The sequence below is a fragment of the Mytilus galloprovincialis genome, chromosome 7, assembly GCF_965363235.1.
Source record: "Mytilus galloprovincialis chromosome 7, xbMytGall1.hap1.1, whole genome shotgun sequence".
Lineage (NCBI taxonomy): Eukaryota > Metazoa > Mollusca > Bivalvia > Mytilida > Mytilidae > Mytilus > Mytilus galloprovincialis.
Window position 1 is genome coordinate 21,823,977 of NC_134844.1, and position 27,993 is coordinate 21,851,969.

At 31.7% G+C, this 27,993-nt stretch overlaps 1 protein-coding gene across 1 annotated transcript; it reads left to right on the top strand.

The window, feature by feature from the left end:
* Positions 1–15: 15 nt before the first annotated feature.
* Positions 16–27,990, top strand: LOC143082544 (FAD synthase-like). The gene is made up of 13 exons (XM_076258262.1): positions 16–232; positions 3,076–3,170; positions 4,247–4,370; positions 4,655–4,767; positions 8,257–8,397; positions 10,497–10,645; positions 11,957–12,045; positions 19,314–19,458; positions 21,049–21,129; positions 21,717–21,815; positions 24,051–24,172; positions 26,527–26,668; positions 27,802–27,990. The coding sequence occupies exons 1-13, from the start codon at positions 124–126 to the stop codon at positions 27,938–27,940; spliced, it is 1,548 nt and encodes a 515-aa protein (XP_076114377.1). The 5' UTR covers positions 16–123; the 3' UTR covers positions 27,941–27,990.
* Positions 27,991–27,993: the final 3 nt, after the last annotated feature.

Here is a 27,993-nt window from a genome sequence, read left to right on the forward strand (position 1 = left end):
CATTTATAACACATCTTTATCAGTTACAAATTGAAGGGCGATAACTCTAACTTTTCCTCGAAACAAGACTTTGAGAAAGGTTCTGTTCATGTGTTTATATGATGAAACATGAAAATGTGACAGATGAATAGGTTTTCACGAATATCAGCGTGTAAGAGACTGAAAATTACAGTTAACCACATTGTAGGTCGAAGAATGGCAACCAATAATGAATGCTCAGCTGGAATAATAGGTGAGAAAATCTGATATGATAAAAGTTCAACAGTTCAAATACATGACTTATGTAAAAAGAAAAGATGAGAAAACTGTGTGGTATTTGTAAACATGTATATGGTATAAAATTAACAAATGTATACTTTTCAGGGCTAAAAAGTTGTTGTAAAAAAATTCAAGAGAGAAGAAAACAGTAAAAAAAAACCTGGCAAAGATGTGGACACTAATTAAAAAGACTATGACCTAATTAACATGCTAAAGAAAACCGAAAAAATACAAACAGCTGTCACAAAATGCTTTATAAAATATTTAATTGAACTCCAAATATTTGAAAAAAAACCATGCTGAAAATTCAGGAAGAATCACAGTGTCATCTTAGAAGGGTATTTAAAGAACAATTTCTTAAAGATGCTTGATTGGATCGTATCTGATCGATTGTGCTGTCAGATCAGGGCCGTAACTAGCCTCTTTTAATAGTGAGGCAAAATACATTCGCCGAGCTTAGCGAGTCGAAAAAATTTTGGCGAGGGGTTTGGGGGCCCCTCAAGGCCCCCAAAGGCTCTAAGAAAAATAACGCAAAATCGTGCATTCTGAGCGTTTCCTGGACTCTTTCTTACATTGAAACGCAATTCTTTTTCAGCTATTTTTTTTGACAATATTCTGGTCTCAAAGCAAAAACATATATTCATTGTAATATAAGAATTTTAGATTTTAGGGACAACATTAATAGACCGATATGTAGGACAAAGCAAAAATCGTAATTCTCATAATCATTAAAACCGGATCTGTCTGTATGTCTGTCTGTTCTTGTCTTGTATTGTGCTTAGACTTTGGTGATTTTTTTATGACTAGATTTAAATATAGTGACAGTGCAGTTTTATACTTTAAGTACTAGTACTGCTTAAGACGACACTAAGGACCATCTTGACCATGTTTTACGGTATTAATGATTCTTTTATTGTTGAAGACCCTCCAGCAACTATCAAGATGAAGAACAGGAATAAAAACTTTGACCATTGATCATTTGTATATTTCTATGCATTGACTTTGTGTGCGATTATGTCCCGTGCACGTTTACTCCATATTCCTATATTTTCTGTTAAAGGGTCTGAACACGACTTAATGCAAGTTTAACCCTTCAATGTAAAAGGTCATATGACAATACATTGATGTTTTTTTTCAAATGATTTGATAACGATAAATTGGTGGTCTTACTTTAATCTAAACCATGTCCGCTATCTAGTTTTATCTACACAAAAAGGGTCAGTTTTGTATTCTTTGATATCAAGTTCAATTCTCCATGCAAAAACAACAATTTTTTTTCTGTGTCCAGTAGCATCGTATATTCTTAAAATATTTTCTCGCACAATGTCTGGACATCGATGGACATGCAACATTACAAAACCATGGTGAGTATGGTCTCTAGGAAACGATGATAGTCTGTCGGAAGGGGACGATAAATGGCTGACCCGTGTTAAGAGAGAGCCATATCTCTTGTACGTCAAAGACAACCTTGTAGATTTCGAAAAAGAGCAGGCTAATGCCGCTACAAGGCAGCACTCGCACCCGCAAAGTGGAAAGGGATTAATATAAGTTGCAAAACTTGTTTCCCAATCCACTATAAATAAATATGTTTAAACTAACATTGCAAAACCACACGTTTACAAATGAAAATCAACACTCAGACTGTAGTCATAAAGTAGGACAATAAATGAACAAAAAACAAACCCGGGACACAGAAGTACAAACAATAGACCATCTGACAACTCTGAAAACTAAAAGTAAAATAGAAACATGGATCACGAAAAACATGCAGGGGCGACATAAGAGAGTGAAGAGAACTTGCTTCTTGTAAGACACTTTCCGTGAAAACAATTTGATATGAAGAAAATCTTTTGTTTCATTTTTTTTTTTGAAATTTCCAACATGAGGCATTTGCCTCATTTGCCTCAATGTAGTTACGGCCCTGCAGATAGGATGGCTTATAAAATTAAAGAACAAAGTAATTAACTCCCCCTTTTTCATTCATTCACTATCATGACTATGCACTACAAATATATGATGTAAACAGTAAATATATTATATTAAACATATTCTCATTAATTAACAAAAATAAAAAACTTTTTCCTGATATTTGATCTGAAAAGATATAAGAAGATGTGGTATGACTATGAGTGCCAATGAGACAACTCTCGATCCAAGTAACAATTTGTAAAAGTAAACCATTATAGGTCAAAGTACGGTCTTCAACCATGTCAACACGAAGCATTGGCTCACACCCAACAGCAAGTTATAAAGGGCCTAAAAAAATCACTGAAAATTACTAGTGTAAAACCATTCAAACAGGAAAACCAGTGGCCTAATCGATATAGATATAAAAACGAGAAACAAAAAACACTTATTTTTCTTCAATCAGTGTAATAGAATAACTAACATACATGTACATTAAAAAAGGCTAAATTTGTTTTCTTGTTGCTTAATAAGTCTTGTCTCTATAAAACTTTTCTTCTTGTCTCTTCTTCATACTTCTTGTCACTAATTAATAAAATATTTGATCCACTAACATTCATAAAAAAAAAATAGCTCTAGGTAATCTACTTTTTCTGAAGTCTGCTTTACTTCTCAAGACCAATCATTTCACCAAATCACATAATTACATGCAGGTCATTTTTAAATATCTGAGATCTGAACTCTGACCCTAAACTCATTAATCTAATTCAATGAACCATATAAATTAGATCAGAGGGACAAATGAAAATGTGCATTTTGGATGATAAAATTCATTATGTATGAACTATGCACAATTAAGCTGGGTTATTACACATTTATTAATCTATAAACATTAAAGCTTTTTAATTTCAGTTATTGGTGATGAAATTCTCAAAGGACAAACAGAAGACACAAATTCCCACTTTATCTGCAAACATTTGTTCTCTCTTGGTGTCAAAGTGAAAAAGGTATACTTTATATAAAATGTATAGTTTGTTATAACCTCTGATGGAACAGTAAGTTCTCAGTGTTCTCCCTAGTGCCTTAAGGCACCATGGTCATGATGGTACCCTGATTCTATATTGTTTTACCATGGTGCTATCTTGGATGATTTAATAATAGAAAGTATAGGGGCATGGTGCTGTATTTTTGGGAAAAGCAGTGCTTTTATGTAATTGTTAATTTCAATGGTGCTATTAGAAAATTCTTGGGAGAACACAGACACTCTGGTATATTCACTCCTACTGAAAAAATTATCAATACACTCATAAAAAATAAACCAAATAAAAGATTTTGAAAGAAAGGTGAGGAAATAAAGTATTTTTCCTGTGGTTTTGTCACTGGCAATAACAATATGTACAAGTGCTTTTACTGAATTGATTTTTACTTTGTAGCTTTTTTTATTTCATTAATCAAGATATGTAAGTCATGTAAGTGAGAAGGTTAGGCACTCACAAGCTATTTTAACCCTGCAACATATTGATAACTTTGATGGATGATGGGAGATATGTGGTAGTTGCAGTTTTATTTGATTCACGTCTCATCTACACTCGTGCTGAAATAAAACATAACATATACATGAAGAGTTACTTGCCTATGGCTAAATTATTGATGTCACTGTCACATACACCCCGCATTTACTTATTCAATATGCATGTACCGTTAATGTATGTTAAATACACAAATTGGACAATTTTACTTTAATTTCAGGGAGTTTCTTATTTTCTATTTGTATTATAAACATTTGTTTCTATAATAATTTTCATGTATTACAGGGTAGCATTCCTCAATTTGATAATTATACACAATATATGTATAAATTTATGTAGCACATCTTGACTTGTACTTGTGTACTTGCTTATTATGAACTGCTTATATGATAAATGTAGAGAATGCTACTATGTTATAAAAATAAGAAGATTTGGTATGATTGCCAATGATTTTCCCCACCAGAAACCATATGGCATGCATAGAATGTTAAGAATAGAAATACTGTATATGAATGTTATTATTCTCAATTGCTATTGTTTTTTTTCTACTTCAGATATCTGTGATAGGAGATGACTTGGATACCATTGCTCGTGAAGTCTCGTTGTTTTCTAAGTCATTCACACATGTGATAACAACTGGTGGTATAGGACCAACACATGATGACAAAACTTTTGAAGGTGAAAATATTTCTAAAATGAGTTTCATCTGTATATAGTTGTACTTTAATTAACTATGAAGAATCCAAGTTAGGGGATATAATCATCTTGAATTGAATGAAGACATTTTTCATGAAGGAATTCTTTATCATATTTATCTTTAGGGGATATTTTCTTTAAACTATATTCAAGAATTTGATATCACCAAAATTTTTTTTTGTTACCTTGATAATATCCTCCAGTTTGCATATAGCTTTTTTCACTGTTGAAGCAAATATAGTATAGTTTTTCTGTATTTGTTGTAGGTATAGCTAAAGCCTTTGATGATGTTTTAGAACCAAACCCTGTGTTAGTGGAGTTGTGTAAAGAATACTTTGGGCCTGCATCATTGGATTCACCTAAAATGAAACTTGCAATGGTAACTTGGATAATATAATCAACTGCTTTTTTAAGCTGAAAAAATATGGAATATTGTGATTGATTTTTATGTCCTTGTCATCAAACGGAGGAGGCATTAAGTCTTGATGTACGTCAACCAAATGTTATGAAACTTATATACTTTGAATGCTTATTACCACAAAATACAGATCAAGTTCAAATTTTGGTGGCATCATTTTTATACGACTGCAAAATTTTTTTTTGTTGTATATTGGTATCACGTCGTTTTCGTCGTCATCAGCATCATCTGAAGACGGTTGATTTCCAGATAATAACTTAGTATAAGTAAATAGAAATCAATCAAATTTTAACACAAGGTTTATAACCACTAAAGAAAGGTTGGGATTGATTTTGGGGTTTTTGGTCCCAACAGTTAAGAAAAAAAGGGGCACAAATAAGCATTTTTCTTGGTTTTCGCACAATAACTTTAGTATAATTAAATAGAAATCTATGAAATTTAAACACAAGGTTTATGACCACAAAAGGAAGGTTGGTATTCATGTTTGGAGTTTTGGTCCCAACAGTTTAGGAATTAGGGGCCAAAAGGGTCCAAAATTTAACTTTGTTTGATTTCAGCAAAATTTGATATATTTGGGTTCTTTGATATGCCAAATCTAACCGTGTATTTAGAATTTAGATTTTTTTTTTTGGTCCCGTTTTCAAGTTGGTCTACATTAACTGATTAAGGTTCAAAGGGTCCAAAATTAAACTTAGTTTGATTTTAACAAAAAATGAATTCTTGGGGTTCTTTGACCATGTATTTAGATTTTGGATATTGGACCATAATAGGTAAATGTCCGATTTAATTTTTTTAAGTTCTTAGACCACATTCATTCTGTGTCAACTATTTAATCACAATCCAAATTCAGAGCTGTATCAAGCTTGAATGTTGTGTCCATACTTGCCCCAACTGTTCATGGTTCGACCTTTGTGGTCATATCAATCTGTGCCCTGCAGAGCATCTGGTTACCTTTGTAGAGTTATACCCTTTCTAACCTTATATGAAAGAGCAGGCATTATCTGTGTCCCATGGACACATTTTCAATCTAGTTACCAGTAAAAGCACTTTTACTCGACATAGCTAAATATATAAATGTTTTTTTCTGAACATTTTTATACGACCACAAAAATTTTAATTTTTTGGTCGTATATTGCTATCACGTTGGCGTCGTCGTCGTCGTCGTCGTCGTCCGAATACTTTTAGTTTTCGCACTCTAACTTTAGTAAAAGTGAATAGAAATCAATGAAATTTTAACACAAGGTTTATGACCACAAAAGGAAGGTTGGGATTGATTTTGGGAGTTTTGGTCCCAACATTTTAGGAATTAGGGGCCAAAAAGGGCCCAAATAAGCATTTTCTTGGTTTTCGCACTATAACTTTAGTTTAAGTGAATAGAAATCTATGAAATTTTGACACAAGGTTTATGACCACAAAAGGAAGGTTGGGATTGATTTTGGGAGTTTTGGTTCCAACAGTTTAGGAATTAAGGGCCAAAAAAGGGCCCAAATAAGCATTATTTTTGGTTTTCGCACAATAACTTTAGTATAAGTAAATAGAAATCAATGAAATTTTAACACAAGGTTTATGACCACAAAAGGAAGGTTGGGATTGATTTTTGGAGTTGAGGTCACAACAGTTTATGAATTAGGGGCCAAAAAGGGGCCCAAATAAGCATTATTTTTGGTTTTTGCACCATAACTTTAGTATAAGTAAATAGAAATCTATGAAATTTAAACACAAGGTTTATGACCATAAAAGGAAGGTTGGGTTTGATTTTGGGAGTTTTGGTCCTAACAGTTTAGGAATAAGGGGCCCAAAGGGTCCAAAATTGAACTTTGTGTGATTTCATCAAAAATTGAATAATTGGGGTTCTTTGATATGCCGAATCTAACTATGTATGTAGATTCTTAATTTTTGGTCCCGTTTTCAAATTGGTCTACATTAAGGTCCAAAGGGTCAAAAATTAAACTTAGTTTGATTTTAACAAAAATTGAATCCTTGGGGTTCTTTGATATGCTGAATTTAAAAATGTACTTAGATTTTTAATTATTGGCCTAGTTTTCAAGTTGGTCCAAATGGGGGTCCAAAATTAAACTTTGTTTGATTTCATCAAAAATTGAATAAATGGGTTCTTTGATATGCCAAATCTAACTGTGTATGTAGATTCTTAATTTTTGGTCCAGTTTTCAAATTGGTCTACATTAAGGTCCAAAGGGTCCAAAATTAAACTAAGTTTGATTTTAACAAAAATTAAATTCTTGGGCTTATTTGATATGCTTTATCTAAATATGTACTTTGATTTTTGATTATGGGCCCAGTTTTCAAGTTGGTCCAAATCAGGATTCCATATCAAGTATTGTGCAATAGCAAGAAATTTTCAATTGCACAGTATTGCACAATAGCAAGAAATATCTAATTGCACAATATTGTGCAATAGCAATTAATTTTCAATTGGAGTTATCTTTCTTTGTATAGAATAGTAGTTGATAATATATGTTGGAAATTTGCCAGACATGACTATGATGTCATTTTCTATTTTTATTTGCCAATAACTTTATGTAAATAACTTCATTGGAAATTTGCCAATATAAAATGTTGCTGATGAAGCTTTTTTTCCTTATCTTATCTAAAATGTTTTTAGATAATGTATGTTGGACATTTGCCAGACATGACTATGATGTCATTTTCTATTTTTATTTGCCAATAACTTTATGTAAATAACTTCATTGGAAATTTGCCAATATAAAATGTTGCTGATGAAGTTTTTTTTATTGTTTTATACAATAAACAATGTATATTCACTTTTACTACCAACCAATCTTTACCATTCAGTGATAACAAGCACTTTATTTTACATTTTAATATTTTATGATGTATTTAAAAGAGTAGTTATTGTTGCAAACTCCATTAGAAATTTGAATTGATATCAGTTTTGGAAAAAGGGAAACGGGGATGTGAAAAAAAAAGGGGGGGGGGTTTAAATTTTTCTCATTTCAGATTTCATAAATAAAAAGAAAATTTCTTCAAACATTTTTTTGAGAGGATTAATATTCAACAGCATAGTAAATTGCTCAAAGGCAAAAAAAAAACTTTTAAGTTCATTAGACCACATTCATTCTGTGTCAGAAACCTATGCTGTGTCAACTATTTAATTTTAGATTTAAAAAGTTTGAAGAAGAAATCTTTAATTGATTTGTAAAATCTTGACATTTGTTTTGTGTAAAAAAAACCCATGTAATGTCAAAAATTTGATCACAATCCAAATTCAGAGCTGTATCACGCTTGAATGTTTTGTCCATACTTGCCCCAACTGTTCAGGGTTCGACCTCTGCGGTCGTATAAAGCTGCGCCCTGTGGAGCACCGGTTTTAGCATGTTCCATAATCATTTCCATATCCTTGTTTAACGTACATAATATTAATCAAACATAACTGAATTGGAAAGAATTTATGAGAAAAATATATTTTAGGTACCAAAGTCAGCAACTACAGTGTATGGTTATCACCCAGAGACAGGACAGAAAAACAAATTCCCATTAGTTACTATTAAAAATGTTTATATCTTCCCTGGAGTACCACAGTTATTAGAAAGATCATTTATCACATTAGAGGTAGGTAAACAATGTTTTATTTTGTCTTTAAAAAATGTCTTAGTTTTTATACGACTGCAAAATTTGAAAATTTTTTGGTCGTATATTGGTATGACGTTGGAGTCATTGTTGTCGTTGTCTGATAAGTAAATAGAAATCTATGAAATTTAAACACAAGGTTTATGACCATAAAAGGAAGGTTGGGATTGAGTTTGGGAGTTTTGATCCCAACAGTTTAGGAATTAGGGGCTAAAAAGGGCCCAAATAAGCATTTTTCTTGGTTTTCGTACAATAACTTTAGGTGTCAGACCACCAATTACTCCCTCCAATTTAGAACGTATGTAAAAGTAGCTCTACTCTAACACAAAATAGTGCTTTTGATGTCCTTGTTTACTTAAACTAACCAACAAATTTGCTGAAATGAAACTTTTGGTGAAAGAGAAATATATCTAGATCATTTTGAGCCAAAATTTACTTGTCTATGAGTTTGCATTAAAAATTGAGGATTAATGCGCTCCATAGTATACTAATTTTAGATTTCCAGAAAACCAGGTTTTTTTTTGGAGTACCTCTGTTTAAAGGTCATTTATTTTGTTAGAAGGCTTTAAAGGTATGGTGAAAATTGGCATGTAGAAAGCTGATACATGTACAATTAAGGATATACCTGGTTTCTATGAAGTTAAACTTAAGGTAAAATATTTAGAAAGCTGTGAAAATTGCAAAATTTAGTTGAACAGATAGGGATTTTTAATTGGTGGTCTGACACCTTTAGTACATGTAGAAATCTATGAAATTTTAACACAAGGTTTATGACCACAAGAGGAAGGTTGGGATTGATTTTGGGAGTTTTGGTCCCAACAGTTAAGGAATTAGGGGCCAAAAGGGTCCAAAATTAAACTTTGTTTGATTTCATCAAAAAATGAATTATTGGGGTTCTTTGTTATGCTGAATCTAAACGTGTACTTAGATTTTAGATTATGGGCCCAGTTTTCAAGTTGGTCCAAATAGGGGTCCAAAATTAAACTTTGTTTGATTTCAACAAAAAATGAATATATGGAGTTCCTCAATATGCTGAATCTAACCATGTTTTTAGATTTTTAATATTTGGGCCCAGTTATCAAATTGGTCCACATTGAGGTCTTAAGGGTCTTAAATTGGACATTATTTGATTTCATCAAAAATTGAATTCTTGGGGTTCTATGATATGCTGAATCTAACCATGTATTTAGATTTTGGATATTGGACCATAATAGGTAAATGTTCAATTTAAAAATTATAAGTTTTTAAGTTTAAGTTCTTAGACCACATTCATTCTGTGTCAGAAACCTATGTTGCTTCAACTATTTAATCACAATCCAAATTCAGAGCTGTATCAAGCTTGAATGTTGTGTCAATACTTGCCCCAACTGTTCAGGGTTTGACCTCTGCAGTCGTAAAAAGCTGCGCCCTGCGGAGCATCTGGTTACTTTTTGTTCTAAATTTAATGATCCTCTTAACAATGCCTTTTTTATTCTCTATTTCATGAGTGATAATGAATTATTGACCTTGTTGCATAAAGAGCAAATTTGGCTTATAAACAGGCAGAAAAAAGGCAACCTGTTTTATTGTGATAATCTTCTCCTGTATTATCAAGTCAGAACCATTAAGCTATGAAAACATGCAACACATGTACACTAAGTGTAAATATTTGTTTTCCAAAATTTATAGATGGTGAGCCTAAGGTCTTTTTCAGCTGCAATCTCAATAGAGAGTATCTGTTTTTGACAATCATCTCCTGTAATTTTCTACCAAGAGTTTATAAAATATATGTATATAAATTAAGAATGTGCACCTCACTTAGTGTTCTCTTTTGGCCCAATTCTTCACATTTATCAAAGGTTATGAAACTTCTATTCTTCAAAACGTTAAGACAAAGTCATGTGTTGTTATCCAGAAAAGGCTAAATTTTGGTGACTTTTCATTGTTTTTGACTAACATCCTGAAAACTTTTAGAGATAACTCCATAGAGACACAATAAAAACATATTTAAAGCTCTGTCTAGCCGTCTACAATTTTATTGACACTACATATTTTCATCAGCTGTTTCTACTGAAATTATATTTGATTGGTTTCTGTTTCAGTATTTGTTTAAAAACCCTTCAAAAGATTTTTACACTAGAGAGATATATGTTGACAAAGATGAGGTATCAATAGCTGACATCCTGAACACTGTAGACAGTAAACACAATAATACAGTTATCCTAGGGTCTTACCCTGATTTCAATAATAGGTATGTTACTGTTGAGTATATGTCATAGATCAATTGTACTGTTTTAAATTATAAATCTTGGAAATGAAGTTTTGATATAGAGAAGTATATGCATACCCCACACTCCAATAATATGTCTGTCTGTTAGACCCCGTTCACACTAGGACATTTTTATCGATTTAAACTAGACCGGTTCACTTTAGATTGGTTAAAGGGCTAATGTGAACACATTGAATCGATCTTCAATCGGTCTAAACTAAAACACCAAAAGAGGTAGTTTAGTTTGAATCGATCTAAAGTAAACCGATCTTACTTTAGATGTGAACGCAGAGATCGGTTTAAACTAGTACGATTGAAGCGAAAATAATGTATGCGCATGTATAGCGGCAAAACTATCTCAGAGGTTTGTTGTTTAACCCATATTTCTCTGTTAAAAGACCTTTAAAACAAACTGTAAACATGTTGTCTTTGCCATAGCATAGATTTGTGAAATCTGTGTCTTCTTTTTTATGTTGATTTTTTTCTTTGCAGGAACCGCAGTATTTCCGGCATCGTGTTGTAACTTCTTTGCTTCAGTTATTTTTTTCAAAATTAAAGAAAACTGCAATAACACCAGTATCAAAATTTTAAATTGTGATTCAAGAGAAACAATAACTTTATCCAATTTTTTTCCCCAAGTGTGTGTATCAGTGTATCAGCAGATGAATTTGATAAATCAGTTCTATTTATACACAGTGTTTACAGTTTTACGGGCAAAAGGTTACATCGATTGCGTTTTTAATTGTAGTGTGAACGCAGTGGTTCATATTAGACCGATAGAGATCGATATGATTAAAGATAATGTGAACGCTAACTGGTTTTATTTAGATCTATTCAAATTAGATCGATATAAAAAAATGCTAGTGTGAACAGGGTCTTAGGCCAATGAAATTTTCAGCACAATTTTCTCAGAAACTACACAAAAAAGTCATCAAGACTTACTGAAATTTGAAATCAAGCTTCTTGTGAGCATGTCTTACTGTGTCTGATGCATTTTCATTGTAATTCCTCTTTCTGTTGTTTGAACTCTGATATATTCTGACACATATGGCAATATATGAAATTTTTGTCCCAATTTTCTCAGGAACAACATATTATTTTTTCTTAAAATTTGTGCCAAAAATAATCAAAATTTCTGTTATATTTGACATAATAATTAAAGTGTTTTAAGACAGGTTAAATTAATTCAATAAAACAATGAATAATGACAAAGTTTGTGTTAGTTAGGTTCCTTGTTATTGGGTATAAAAACCATAAATACGTAGAACTAAATGTTCTTTTGTTTTGTTATAGTTACTACAAAGTAAAGTTAGTACTTGAGTCTGAGACGAAGAAAGATTTAGATGATGCTTGTCAAACTTTGACTGAGAGTCTTCCTAAAGGTAAGTGTAAATAACTTTGTAGAGATTTATTGTGAGTTCTGTCTTAATCAAGCACTTTCAGAACTGGATAATTCATTGTTATATAGTGGTACTGTAAATTCAGAAATTATGGCGATGTGTTTATAATTGTGACAGGGTTATAATCACAATCATTTAGACTTGAAATTTTGAAATCTTTTATATAAATTAAACAGGATTGTTCTCAATATTGCAAAAATTAAAATCACAGTATATTCATTGTATTGGTTATTACAAGTGTAATGTCTAGTCAGGTTTTCTAGTTAATACAGAGATCTGTTTATATTCCATACATAACTTGACTGTTGATGCTAACTACAGCATTGGCATAAAGTTGACCATCTTATGAAAGAACCAATACTTTCAATATTTTTATGACCTCACATGGTTTAAATTCTCTAAATATTGTTTGCCTCAAGCAAATGTTATGAAAACTATATATACAATGCTTATTTTCACAAAACACAGATTAAGTTTGAATTTTGGTGGCGTCACTTTTACCATTTTAGAATTAAGCCCTTTTACAAATGGAAGAATTCCTTTCTCTTAAATAAATTTGCCTCAACCAGATGTTATGAAACTTGATATACAATGCTTATTACCACAAAACACAGATCAAGTTTGTATTTGGCAATTTTACCAATCTAGAGTTATGCCTCTTTATCAGTTGAAATATTGCTGAATTTTATGTTTTTCGTTCTCTAATTTGAGTTAGCCTCCACCAAATGTTATGAAACTAAAATACAATGCTTATTTATTACCACAAAATACAGATAAAGTTTTAGAGTTATGCCCCCTAATAGTACACCTTATCGCTAATCCCGGCTGACCCGGCCGCTTGAACTTTTGACGCATACAACAATCACTTTTCCATTGTAGCGTCAGATATTTTGTTTTATGACGTCAAAATTTTATTGGAACCTGTGTGATATCCAGTAATGGCGGACATATAGCGATAAGGTGTATGGTGTATGCAAGCAGGGGCATAATCCTTTATCCATGGACACATTCCCCATTAATTTCTTTGTTGATAACCTTTTGGACTAAGAGATACAAGTAATTATTATAGTTACTTAACTAAAAGTTGTTGTATCAGTTATGAGTGCATAAAGAAGTTACTCCATTACAAATTCATGATGTTTATGGTCTACTGTGTTAAACGCTTATGATAGAATCTCTTATTATGAGTTACAGAATAATATTATTTGGTATATATCGGTTCCTTGCAAGATCTACATATATGTCAGGTAAGGTTCACTTGACCTTGAACTCATTTCATGGATCAGTGATAAAGGTAAAAGTTATAGGGTCTAGTCCATATCTGTATGGAATTATTGTTAAATAAATGTACATGCCAGACTGGTAGGTTTTATCTAACGTTGACCCCCAAATTCATAGTTTATTGAACATATGATATGGTCCGGGATTTTTGGCTTATATCTCTGAAATCAAAGCATTTAGAGCAAATCTGACGAATGTGAACTTGTTCATTAGGTCAAGATCTATCTGCCCTGAAATTTCAGACCAATCAGGCAACCTGTTGTTGGGTTGCTATCACTGACTGGTAATTTTAAGAAAATTTCGCTGTTTTTGGTCATTATCTTCAATAATATTATAGATAGAGATAAACTGTAAACAGCAATAATGTACAGCAAAGTAAGATCTACAAATAAGAAACATGATCAAAATGGTCAATTGACCCCTTGAGGTGTTATTGCCCTTTTTAGTCGATTTTAAACAATTTCCATTAAATTTTGTTAATTTTTGTAAATTTTTACAAAATATTTCGTCTGAAACTACTGGGCCAAGTTCATTATAGCTATAGATAATTGTAAACAGCAAGAATGTTCAGTAAAGTAAGATCTTGACAAACACATCATCATCACCAAAAGAAAATTTTGTCATGAATCCATCTGTGTCCTTTGTTTGATATGCACATAGATCAAGGTGAGCGACACAGGCTCTTTACAGCCTTTAGTTTATTACTGTAAACATTACAAAGGTTTCTATTAATGTGGATATTTGTGGGACAGCATGAATATAGAAGATTTGTCTTGCAACATTTTGCATCACTTTCAAAGAAGTAAAAGTTGATACAATTATTTTTAAAGTTAAATAAAAGTCTAAATCACCTATTAAGTTAATGAAAAAAGCTTGTATGTTACTTTCTATTTTCATCAAATAATTGACATAATGAATGCAATTACATATTTTCATCAATCTAAGTGCAGTGATTCCGCATGTTACGATGTATGCTGATATATGTATTAAGTGACTTTAAGTGGGTCAAGGATACCATATATAGTATTACAGAAAAAGTTCCATAAAAATCATATTTGGTTGTCATAAAAAATACCTTTGTACAGAGAAACATAATTTTAAATGTCAACATTAAATGATAAAACTGTTGAAATTAATTCCCATAACCATTGCTTATAGATTTTTTTTATGTTTTTAAGCTTTTTTCTAGTCTTAAATAGAACAGAAAAGTAATTGACAGTTAACAAGTACTTTGTTTGACAAATGACATCTGTATTATTCAATGACATGTAAAAGTTGCATTTGTAATCAAATGTCAGTAGGTGAACGAACAATCAATATGATTTATTTACAGTTGTAGATTTAGTACTAACATGCACTTGTACAACATGCTGGTACTGAGAAAAATAAAAAAAGTATGTGTAAAGATTGGGTAATTAAATCTAACTTTACTGTACATGCTTTGCTGTTATATCAAATAGCTATTGATTTTATTACAGCACTGTAAAGTTGAAAAATGTAATTGATAGTACATCTGAAAATTTACTAAAATGATTTCTGGTTGTATAATTCTTTATGCTAGAGGTTTTCACCAAAATTTAGAATTAGAAGAAGTCCCTTATTTGTTTCTATACCCCAGAATATTTGATCGATTGATTATTAGCTCACCTTGTCCAAAGGGCCAAGTGAGCTTTTCTCGTCGCTTGGCGTCCTGCGTCAGTCAGCGTCGTCGGCGTCCGTCGTCATTGACTTTTACAAAAATCTTTTCCTCTGAAACTCCTGGGCCAAATTACACCAACCTTGGCCACAATCATCATTGGGGTATGTAGTTTAAAAATTGAGTCTGGTGACCCGGCTAACCAGCCAAGATGGTCGCCATGGCTAAAAATAGAACACAGAGATAAAATGTAGATTTTGGCTTATATCTCTGAAACCAAAGAATTTAGAGCAAATCTGACATGGGGGTAAAATTGTTCATCAGGTCAAGATCTATCTGCCCTGAAATTTTCAGATGAACCGGAGAACCCGTTGTGGGGTTGCTGCCCATAAATTGGTAATTTTAAAGAAATCTTGCCGTTTTTGGTTATTATCTTGAATATTATTATTATAGATAGAGATAAACTGTAAACAGCATTAATGTTCAGCAAAGTAAGATCTACAAATAAATCAACATGACCAAAATGTTCAGTTGACCCCTTAAGGAGAAATTGTCCTTTATAGTCAATTTTTAATAATTTTTTGTAAATTTTTGTAATCTTTTACAAAAATCTTCTCCTGAAACTACAAGGACAAATTTAACCAAACTTGTCCACAATCATGATTAGTGTATATGATTTAAAAATGTGTCTGATGACCCCACCCGCGAACCAAGATGGGGGACATGGCTAAAAATAGTACATAGGGTAAAATGCAGTTTTTGGCTCATATCTCTGAAACCAAAGCATTTAGAGCATCATATCCCCTTTCAAATACATTGATCAGTAAAACAAAAGGGGGTCCAACCCCCAGACTCCCCCCCTTTATTTGCATAATTCATTCAAATTTTTCCAACTAACCACATTTTTTTTAGAAATAAAACTGCCCATAAAGTGGTAATTTTAAGGCTCTTTAATTTAGCTAATAATTCCATTATGAAGAAGAAAAGGTGGACAAGGGTAAACAAAAATGGGAATGAGGGGAAGGAACTCTGGAAAGTGGGAAAGTAAATAGGGATATGCTGGACGATTTTCTTCTAGGAGTCAAAGGTAGTGAAGTAGGAGTAGGGGAAGAGAATTAGGAGGTAGGTGGTGGGAGTTGGGGGTAAGGGAGTGAAAATCATATGGCCCCCCTGTCCATCCCTTGACGAAATCAACTTTGTAGCACATATTATTGACAATGAGTAGAAAAGAGAAACTGGAGTCTCTAATGTACTTTTCAAATACTAAAGATTTGATTTAGCATGTTTAGTGTGGCCTTCAAACACAGTTAATGACAGATTGTTGAAATTGATGTAAAAATAATAATGTATTCATTACACATGATATACTTGAATCAAGAGTTGAGCGTTCAGTAGTTCACCTTCTATTTCCAGATTTATTTTATACATGTTTTTGATATAACCCATATATAAAGGGTTTTCTACATTCTAAAGTTATCTTTGTCCTAATTAAGACATCAGTCGGTGATTTAAGTACAGATTAAAGGATTGACTGGTGATAGTGATGTCAGGTAATATTACAGGTAAGATGTCTCACCTGTTCTGTAATTATTGATAATTATTTATCATCCGTATGGTGTATTGATACATTGTAATTATTTACTATCCATCCTTTTTTTTTGCTATATGTATGAATAATATAATGTTTTTAGTCAGTGTCAGGAGGTTATAACATGTATAATCAGTATTTTATTTTATTATGGATAAATTGTGACCATATCATATAAAGTCAATATGACTTATATAATGTTTGGTAATTCTCAAGATGTGTTTGATATTCATATTTAAAATAGAATAATAATGCTCCTGTAGATGTTTTAACTAAATACTTTAATTCATGCTTGAAAACACTTTATAATATACATGCATTCAGTTATTTTCAAAGGATCACTTTACTGTATTCACTTTGTTAGTTTGTTAGATACATTGAATGTAGGACACATAGGATAGGTTTCAGTCTTATTTTATCATTGTCCAAATTAACACATCAGGTTGTATTGAAAGAATAGGTAGATTAAGAAGGTAAACAAAATATATATCAAAGGGAGCATGTGATCTTTTCTTCCCAGTTGGGGTCTGTTGATTCTTCCTCTATTGCTTATAACTAAAATTTCTCCTCTGAAATTAGTCTGCCGGATACTCAATTGGAACCAAACTTGATCACAATTATCTTCGGGGTATTTTGATCCAGTCTTCCTGAACCATCATAGTCATTAAGGCTAAAAATAGAACATAGGTTGGAAATGTGGAATGCAAGTATCCTTATTATTTTGTAAACTTTTAAAAATAGAGAAAACCTGACAATACATAAATGTTCAGCATATCAAGGTCTAATATTGAAAGAAATCAATCTGTTATATTTCAGGTAATAAAAGAGATAAATGCATCGTTTTTATTCCCCACCTATGATAGTAGAGGGGCATTATGTTTTCTGGTCTATGCATCCGTTTGTTCCGCCGTTGTCCGTCTGTACGTTCAGGTTAAACTTTTTGGTCAAAGTAGTTTTTGATGAAATCTGAGACACAGCCCATTTACTGTTCACTGTTCACTTTAAAGGAGTTATCGCCCTTGCATGAAGATTTTGACTCATAGTTGTGTTTTATGCAGAAACTGCGGTAGATAGAAAGAATCTGTGAATATTAAAAGTGATCTGCAGGACAAGACAAGATCTACAAAATCAAATGGCCTAATCATCAGTGGACCCCTTGTACTATATTTGCATTAATTTAAAAAAAAACTTGAACTTGAACTGTGCTATTTAAGGAGCAACTGTAAATAATCAAATAATCATCAAAATTGTGTTTTCAAATAAGTGGACATGACTAAATTCATCAGATAGGAGTAATTGCTCTTGCATGATCATGATGATTGATGATAAGTCAATAAAAGTCACATAATGTTTGGAGGACATTTAAGAAGAAATAAATGTGATTTATTATTAATTTTTTAAAAAGCCTTGAAACTGGAAACTGATTTGTTTCTTGCCAAATAAATAAATATATATAGCACTTCAAGAAAATATTAATTTTGACACAAATTGTTATAACTAAAAATTAGTCCTTAATCTTCAGTGCTTATTACATGTATCTTAAAAATTCCAGAATGAATATGGTAACCTACATTGTTACCTTTATCAAGGCATGTGATCATAGTAAAAGGGTTGAAAATGTTTTTTAATTATTTTATTAAAGTAATATTTTTCATAAAATATTTTCTGCAACAACCCTTCACATAAAACTTAATTGTCATGATATCAGAGATCAGATAAAGCATTTAAGAATTTGGTCCTATTATCATATGTTTATATCAAAAACAGTTTAATACTGGGATTATTGTGAATTTGTGTTTATAAGGTTTGTCCTAAGTTGATTTGTCAGAAAGAAAGTACACAATTCAAGATGATTTTTGTCAGTTTCCTAAAGTTTATTATCATTAAATTACTCATATATACATTACTGTAAATTCAGAAATTATTGTGAAAAATGTGACAGGGTTATAATCGCAATAAGTAAAACTCGCATTTTGAAATTTTATAAATGAATTAAAATCGCATCTTAGTCTAAAATGACAAAATCGCAATAATAAATGCAGGCAATAATTTCTGAATTTTCAGTAAAATAAATGTAGCCAGTGTAAGCTTGAGTGCATACATGTATTGCTTTCATTTGACCAGGATGTTTATTTTACACCTGATGACCCCAGATAGTTAAAGTAGATGTAATAAGTCAATTTACATCCTCAATTATTATCAATGTATTCAAACAAAACATACTTTACATTTCTAAATAATCTGTAAATCAGTGGGTTCATTCAATAGAATGTACAGACTTCTTGGTAAGATACAAATTATAGACATTATAAGGCACATATTTTATCATTTGTCATGTCAGGTATTTTGCATACAAACATTTCTAAATTTACATTTTTTAGACTTTATATGATCAGGATTTCATATCCATGTACAGAAAGAAAGGGAATTTTGATTTTTCTAAGAAACACTAACCTAAATAATTTAGTCCTTCCATATGATCAACTCTCCCCCTCACTTGATGTAGTAGCAGTAGAATATATTCTGGTTGTCAGGAGCCTGGGCCATAATACTGAAGGGTCAATCATTAACAATAAATTTGATATTTTCTGAATTGTTTATCCACAGAAATTTTAAGGTAAAATAATTGATGAAAATGTCTTGAACAAACTAACTATGTACTTCTTTAAATGGCACATGGCTTTGTCTTATATATGATGATTCTGTATGTGAAGCCTAATTCTTGATCTTTAATTCTAATTTCAGATTGTATTGTGGAGTATGATAAATCACCAATTCATCATGCTGTAGACAAAGTGTATGGGATAGTTAACTCATGTGAGAGATGTGAATATACCAAAAATGTGAGAGAGGCTGTGAAAATCTTAGAGGAATGTTTAGACAAATATGGGTAGGTATTATCCAATAGAACAAACAGTTTTGGTGGTATAGTTTTAACTTATATATGTGTCTGAATTCTAATTATACACATAATGTAAGGTTGATCATGTATTTTAACCCTCTCCATATTTATACCCCACGCTACGGGTTGCGGAGGGTATAATGTTTTTGACCCGTCCGTCCATCCGTCAGTCCGTCCGTCCGTCAGTCCGTCCGTCTGTCAGTCCTGTTTCTTGTCATCACAACTCCTCTCAAACCACACAACAGAATTTCACGAAACCTTTTCAGATAATAAGGACATACTATGTAGTTGTGCATATCGACGGGAAATTGCGATTTCATTTTTTTTCTAGGAGTTACGCCCCTTTGAACTTATTTACTTTAATGTACTACTGCAACAGTTTGTCATTGCAACTCCTCTCAAACCACACAACAGAATTTCACGAAACCTTTTCAGATAATAAGGACATACTATGTAGTTGTGCATATCGACAGGAAATTGCGATTCAATTTTTTTTCTAGGAGTTACGCCTCTTTGAACTTATTTGCTTCAATATACCTCTGCAAAACAGTTTGTCATCGCAACTCCTCTGAAACAACACAACAGAATTTCATTAAACTTTGTAGATAATAAGGACATACTATGTAGATGTGCATATCGACAGGAAATTATGATTCAATTATACAATTTTTTTTTTCTTACAGTTATTTTATTTCTCCAGTGACAATGTGGGGTATGTGAGCTCGCTCACTAAGGTTCTTTAATTTAAAAAGCTTAGTGTTTGTTTTTAAATTCAGGGTAAATGTACTTGATACAATGTTATTAAATGTGTCTACATAAACTTCCTACCACAATCAGGTTTAGATCAAATCTGAAACAGTTTGTTTGATATTAAACACATTCACAAACAAATCTAACAGAGTATTAATGTGAAAGATTAAATTTTTGAGAACAATTATGGCAGATAGGAAATAAGGACAACCACTGGGTCCTTTCTCAAATTCTGCAATAAATATAACAAAATCTAACAAAATGGTTTATAATGAATTTTTTTATACGACTGCAAAATTTTTGTTTTGTTCGTATAATGCTATGATGTTGTCGTCAGCTTTGTCTGCGTCAACATGGACATCGGTCAAAGACACATTTGATTTTCTGATAATAACTTGATCTAGTTAAAGTGGATCTCTATGAATTTTAACAAGAAGGTTCAATACCACAAAAGGAAGTTTAGAATTGATTTTGGGGGTTGTGGTACCTACAGTCTAGGAATAAATGACCCAAAAGGGGCCATAAACAAGCGTTTTTGTAGTTTCTGGACAATAACTTGTGTGTAGCGGTAAGTTTATGGATCTCTCTAATATTGTACTACAAGATTACATATCACAAAGAGAAGGTGAGGATTGAGCTTGGGGGTGTTTGCCTCAAACATGCAGGACCACTTGGTCACCGAGGACCCTTTATACTAAAGGCACTAACAAATCAAATTTTTCTTTTATAAAGTGCCCCTTGAAGATTGATTTGCCCACAAAGTATATATAAATTATGATTCATTCCAATTTAGTTGAATACTATTAAGAATTTGTATTTTGATTTCAGGTTAGATGATCTCTGTGTAGGATTTAATGGTGGGAAAGATTGTACTGTTTTACTTCATTTGTTTTATTCTGTTGCCAAAAAGTAAGTATAGTAAGAGCTGCTATACTGAATTTACATGAGCTGCTAACATCATGGTAACTGATTTTGATGATCAAATTAATCATTAACATAGATAGAGAAGTCAAATTTTAAAAGGCATGTAAAACAGATATTTCTACCAAACTTTGGTAAAGTTTACAATGATTCTTAAAATTCCACATGGTCGATGAACCAACTCCCATCAATTTTGACTGCCAAAACCTGTTATAAAAGATAACAAACTACCATCAATTATGGCTGCGGCTTTGAGTTGAAAGAGACATTAAAAAAAGAAAACTGAAAAAAAACATGATAAAAGTTGGCAACATAGATAATCTTTCTATACTTTTCTCTGAATTTGTCATATTTTCATTATATAGACTCATAACAAGTTGAAAGAAAGATCTATATTTTATATCTATATTGAATATTCAGATTAGTGTAAGTATTTATACTTCGCCTTAGAATTTTGGCCAGTTGATACTTAGTTTTCCATCATATTGAGTAGAATAATTGCAATTATTTCAGAACTGGTTTGTATTTTCCATCACTTTAAGATAAAAGTTTTCAAATTTCATTTTTTTTTCCAGAAAATTTCCAGTTCATAAAGATAAATACAAAGCTCTGTACATCAAGAGTAAATCTGTTTTCCCTGAGGTTGAGAAATTTATACAGATATCTAGAGATAAGTATGTCATTTTCACTTTTACAATTATAACCTTTTTTCTTTTGGATATTTGCTAGATATTTCATAGAAAAGAGTTGTGTGCCACGCATCCTGTAAACTAATTTTTACGAGGAAAATATTTTAAACAGTTTTGGTTGGACTGATATTTTACATAAACAGTGCTTCTATACCTTTTTTAAGACTTACTTACATTTTATTTTATTTAAGAAAGTGAAATGAAATAGATTATTTATAAATACATTTTTACTTTGTTTGAAAAGAAAAAAAAATTGTAAACTTTGCATTAAGGATGTCTGCTGGTCATGTTTTTGAATTCTTGTCATATTTTCGATTTTCTCAGGTTTTATCCATACAAATGTATTAAAAAAATTTTTACACGAGACCCCACTTTTGTCTTCATAAATCTGTTCAATAGATCATTTATGACCATTTGAATTTTTTGTCATGAAATCCTTGTTATTTTTTCTTGGTTTAAAGGGTAAAAAACAATTCCAATGTTAACAAATAGTAAAGTCTGAAGAAAACCCCTTTCCCGCCATCTTCTAAATGTCTCGTATTTTGAAAACTACACACGAGACTATCAATTTTATTACTTTATTTTGTTTAAATTTCAAAGTTGTTTTCATTTTAAGCAACCACATGAAATCCTTGTTATTTTAAATTAGAGCAGCAGACATCCTTAATAAGGAGCTAAATTTTATTAATTTGTGCATCAATATTTAGTAACTAGTTTTGTGGATCTTGATTTTCATGTTGGGCATTAAACATGTTAAAGTGTGGGAATTTTGAATATGGTCTGGGATATAATGGCAATATACAAGTTGTGCAGTTTAACAATAAATAATTTAATTTAGAGCACTGTATATACAGTTTTTATACGCCCGTCAAAATTTTGACGGGACGTATTATGGTATACAAATGTCCTGTGTCCGTCCGTCCGTCTGTCCGTCTGTCCGTCTGTCCGTCTGTCTGTCCGGCGTAAACATGTCGCACCGTAACTTGAGAACGACTTATCCAAATTTCATGAAACTTTACATAGTTGTTTCTTATGATGGTCAAATGATCTGTATACTTTTTGGTGAAAATAAGATTTAAACTTTTTAAGTTACGACACTTTGTAACTAAAACAGGGGTGTGTTTTTTTTCACATGTCGCACCGTATCTCAAAAACGATTCTTGATTATGGCTTAAAACTTTAAACACTTCTTAGTTATATTAATCTTAATATCTGTATACTTTTTGGTGATGATTTAAAATTTTATTTTTGAGTTATTAAGTATTTTGTAAAAAAGGGGGAGGTTTTTTTTACATGTCGCACCATATCTCATAAACGATTTATGATTATGTCTTAAAACTTTACACATGTCTTTGTTATATTAATCTAAAGATCTGTATACTTTTTGGTGATGATTCAAAATTTCATTTTTGAGTTATTGAGTATTTTGTAAAAAAAGGGGGAGGTTTTTTTTTACATGTTGTGCCATATCTCAAAAACAATTTATGATTATTGCTTAAAACTTTACACACTTCTTTGTTATATTAATCTAAAGATCTGCATACTTTTTGTTGATGATTCAAAACTTTATTTTGGAGTTATTGAGTATTTTGTTAAACAGGGGAGGGTTTTTTTACGTGTCGCACCGTATCTCAAAAATAATTTATTATTATTGCTTAAAACTTTACACACTTCTTTGTTATATTAATCTAAAGATCTGTATACTTTTTGGTTTTGATTCAAAATTTTATTGTAGTGATATTTAGTTTTTTGTAAAAAAAAATACAGGGTTGGGGGTTTCACATGTCCCGCCGTGTCTCAAAAACAATATATGGTTATTGCTTAAAACTTTCTCAGAAACTATTTATGATTATTGCATTAAACTTCCACACAAGACGTCGGGCGTATCATGCGCTCATGGCGCAGCTGTTTATTATGTGTTGATATGCGACTTTCATAAAATCTGGATGATTCAGAGCCTGTCATAGTATATAGACATTTGTCTTTTGTATAAGAAATGTTGTTCACTAAGTCTTTTAGCAGTTTTTATTGTTTTGTTTCCATCAAACTGATGTATGGCTCATATCTCCATTAATTCAATTAGAGATATCATTTCATGAATATTGTAACATTATACAATTATAGGTTGACAATTTCAATTTTTCCATTGAGTGTATTTTTCATCAGAAGTTAAGATAAGATCTATGCATTTCCTAACATGTGTTTTGTTTTAAATTTTAGTTATAGTTTAGAAATGTTGAATTATCATGGACGAATTAAAGACAGTCTGACAGAATTAAAAAAAGGTCATCCAGGTATAAAAGCTGTTATAATGGGAACAAGAAAAACAGATCCTTATTCTTGTGAGTATTTTCTGTAAATAAACATTGTCTATAAGGAATTGCCTTTTAATGCAGAAATTATTATTTGACATAAGTTAATATTGTGCAGGTACATAAGTCGCAAAACACTAGAAAATAGTTGGCATTGCATTATAATAGCATATTAGCAAGTATAGTTTTATACTTTATTTAAATATGAGGCAGGCATTACCTGTAAATGGTGACGAAGTCAGTATGAATTATTTTTTTGTAACTTAAATATTTGTTAAAAAAAAAGAAACGGAAGTACCGTAATGTTTCCGATTTTGGTTCTATTGTTAGGGATTTTAGTTGTGACGGTACTTAAGTTATGAGTTCATATGCAGTGTAAACTAAGAAGCGCTATCATCAGAAAACGTTTTTTCATATCAAGGAATTATTAAAAATGAAATTGGTATTGCGTTCCTTCCTATTTTATACTAGACTGATAAATATATATATTTTACTCAAAGTTTCATACAAGCAGGCAGAAGCAGAAGCAGAACGAGACCAGAAAAAGGAAGTACATTGTATATATTGCGCAGATGCGGGAATTCAAAACATGACATCAAAAAAATTGAACGATTTTGAGGTCATTAGTACAATGAAAATTTCAGGAAAATTTACCCGATATTTTTAGCTCACCTGGCCCAAAGGGCCAAGTGAGCTTTTCTCATCAATTGGCGTCCGGCGTCAGTCGTCGTCGTCGTCCGTCGTTAGCTTTTACAAAAATCTTCTCCTCTGAAACTACAGTGCCAATTTTTACCAAACTTGGCCACAATCATTATTAGGGTATTTAGTTTAAAAATTGTGTCCGGTGACCCGGCTAACCAACCAAGATGGCCGCCATGGCTAAAAATAGAACATAGGGGTGAAATGCAGTTTTTGGCTTATAACTCAAAAACCAAAGCATTTAGAGCAAATCTGACATGTGGTAAAATAATTTATTAGGGTAAGATCTATCTGCCCTGAAATTTTGAGATGAATCGGACAACCTGTTGATAGGTTGCTGCCCCTGAATTGGTAATTTTAAGGAAATTTTGCTGTTTTTGGTTATTATCTTGAATATTATTATAGATAGAGATAAACTGTAAACAGCAAAAATGTTCAGCAAAGTAAGATCTACAAGTAAGTCAGAATGTCCAAAATGGTCTGTTGACCCCTTTATGAGTTATTGTCCCTTATAGTCAATTGTTAACCATTTTTTCGGAAATCTTAGTTATCTTTTACAAAAATCTTCTCCTCTGAAACTACTGGGTCAAATTAAACCAGACTTGGCCACAATCATCATTGGGGTATATAGTTTAAAAATTGTGTCTGGTGACCCGGCCAACCAACCAAGATGGCCGCCATGGCTAAAAATAGAACATAGGGGTAAAATGCAGTTTTTGGCTTATCACTCAAAAACCAAAGCATTTAGAGAAAATCTGACATGTGGTAAAATGTTTATCAGGTCAAGATCTATCTGCAACAACAAAAGAGAGTTTTTAACGACCTCAGCTGGCTTTACAACCCATGCACAATTAACTGAATTTTGCAGAAATCATTAATAGGATAGATTGCCCTTATATGATAATTTTTTATTACCTTTTTGGTTTTTTTGGCAAAAGGGGGGTGGGGGGGGGGGGGTGTGCGCAACAACAAAACAACTTCACAACTTTCTCATTACTTTGCATTTCTCGTTAGATAAATTTTACAAATATTCTCCCCTGAAACATCTTTCAAATTTAAACAAACTTGGTTTAAATCACCACTAGGATATCCAGGGACCACTGTGTATAATGACCCTGCCTGCCCACATGGCTGAAAAAAAACATAGCTTTCAAACGCACTTTTTATTATTATATCTCTGAAACTAAACGACAGTACAACAGTTGCATTTATCATGCATCAATTGTAAATAAAAATATCAGGTGAGCCACACAGGGTCCTTGGACCCTCTAGTTTTATTTTTTTATTTATTGATTTTTCTACTGTTATTGGGGACTTTGTCCCCATATTATTATAACATTTCATAATTTGAATAAGTTGTACATTTAATGATTGGTCATATTGTGTAAAACAGATATAAATACGTTAACTTCTTCCTCACCATATATACAATAATGACTTTTTGATTATGTTCAAAAACTGAGTATTTTTATAAAGTCTTTATGTTTCACTTTCCATGAAATGATGATTGATTATGTTTTTCTTAGTCCAGTGGCAAATAGTTCATCCATATTCATCCATATTCAGGATGAATACAACTATTCTATTACTTTTAAAGAAAAGCCTGGCATTAAAGAATTGACTTTATTATCAATTCATTGATATTAGTCACTGTTTTTTCAGTTGTCTTTTTATATTTGTTACAGGTCATTTAGAGTCGTTTTCAATGACAGATGCTGATTGGCCACAGTTTATGAGAGTTAATCCTTTACTTAACTGGTCATACAAACATATATGGCAGTTCCTTAGATCTCTAAACATTCCTTATTGTAGTTTATATGATAGAGGGTACGTATAAATTAGAAAAGGTGTTAATATTATATTATGATTACAGAAGAACTAGACAAGGAAGTAAATGCTACATTAATGAATGAGTTAAAGGGAGATAATTTGAAATGTCATCATTGTCATGAACTTGATCTCTTGTAGAGTCTTGTATCTAATTAGCATTACTGCTAATTTCCTGATGCATGTAGAGCAAGACTTTGGTTAGCTTGCATGCTTTGTATATTGTACAATTGTTATTAGGATAACTTCCAATCAAATTTAAATATAATATATTCAACTATGCCTCAATATAGTGTTTGAAGATGTAATCTTAATTATAAAGCTGAAGTGAATGCTTATACAAACAAAGCAGCAAGCCGACCAATGTTTTAGTCTACAAGCATTAAGATATTAGCTCTAAAAGGCTATATCTTATTTCTTTTCATATAAATACTTCTTAAATTTCCTGATCTTATCATTTATATACTTTTAAAAGATATTTTAAGGACAAATTATTATTATCCTGTTGTAAACATATTCTTTGTAAAAGAGAGGCAAAAACTACCAGAGGGACAGTCAAACTCAAATTCCAATTCTTTATTAACTCTATAAACTTATAGATTGAAAATAAACTGACAACGGCATGGCTAAAAATGAAAAAGACGAAACAGACAAATAATAGTACACATGACACAACATACACAAATAAAGACTAAGTAACACGAACCCCACCAAAAACTTGGGGTGATCTCAGGTGCCATAGTAAAAGGGAATTCAGAGAAAATACTGTGGACTTGTTATTTTGAAATTATTGCTCCCAAGGTTGATCGCTGGTACCTAAAGTGAGTTCTAGCTGTTATCAGATATGGTCTTATGTGTCTTTTTGTAGTGGTTTATCCCAATGATCCTGTATGTAAAATACAAATTTAAAATGATTGATTACAAATGTGTGTCTGTGCACCTAGCTGGCAGATTTTATTTTTTGGGCAACTGGTTGGTCTTAGTTTTAAAGTTCATTGCCTTTTAAAATATATCAAATATTCTAGCAAGTGAGACAAATCAGTGTGTCAGTCTTGAGTCAATTTCAATTTTCAAGCCTATGATTTGGTATATCAATAGGAGTATATAATTATTTGTTTGTGTATGTTTTTCAGATATACCTCTTTAGGCAGTATGAATAATACACATCCAAACCCACATCTACAATACATAGACGATAGAGGGATTCTGTCTTATCATCCTGCACATACCTTAGTCAATGAAAATAGCGAACGACATGGAAGAAATACTTGATATATTGTTAATGGATACTCACAGTTTTTAATAAATTATTTATAACCAGATGT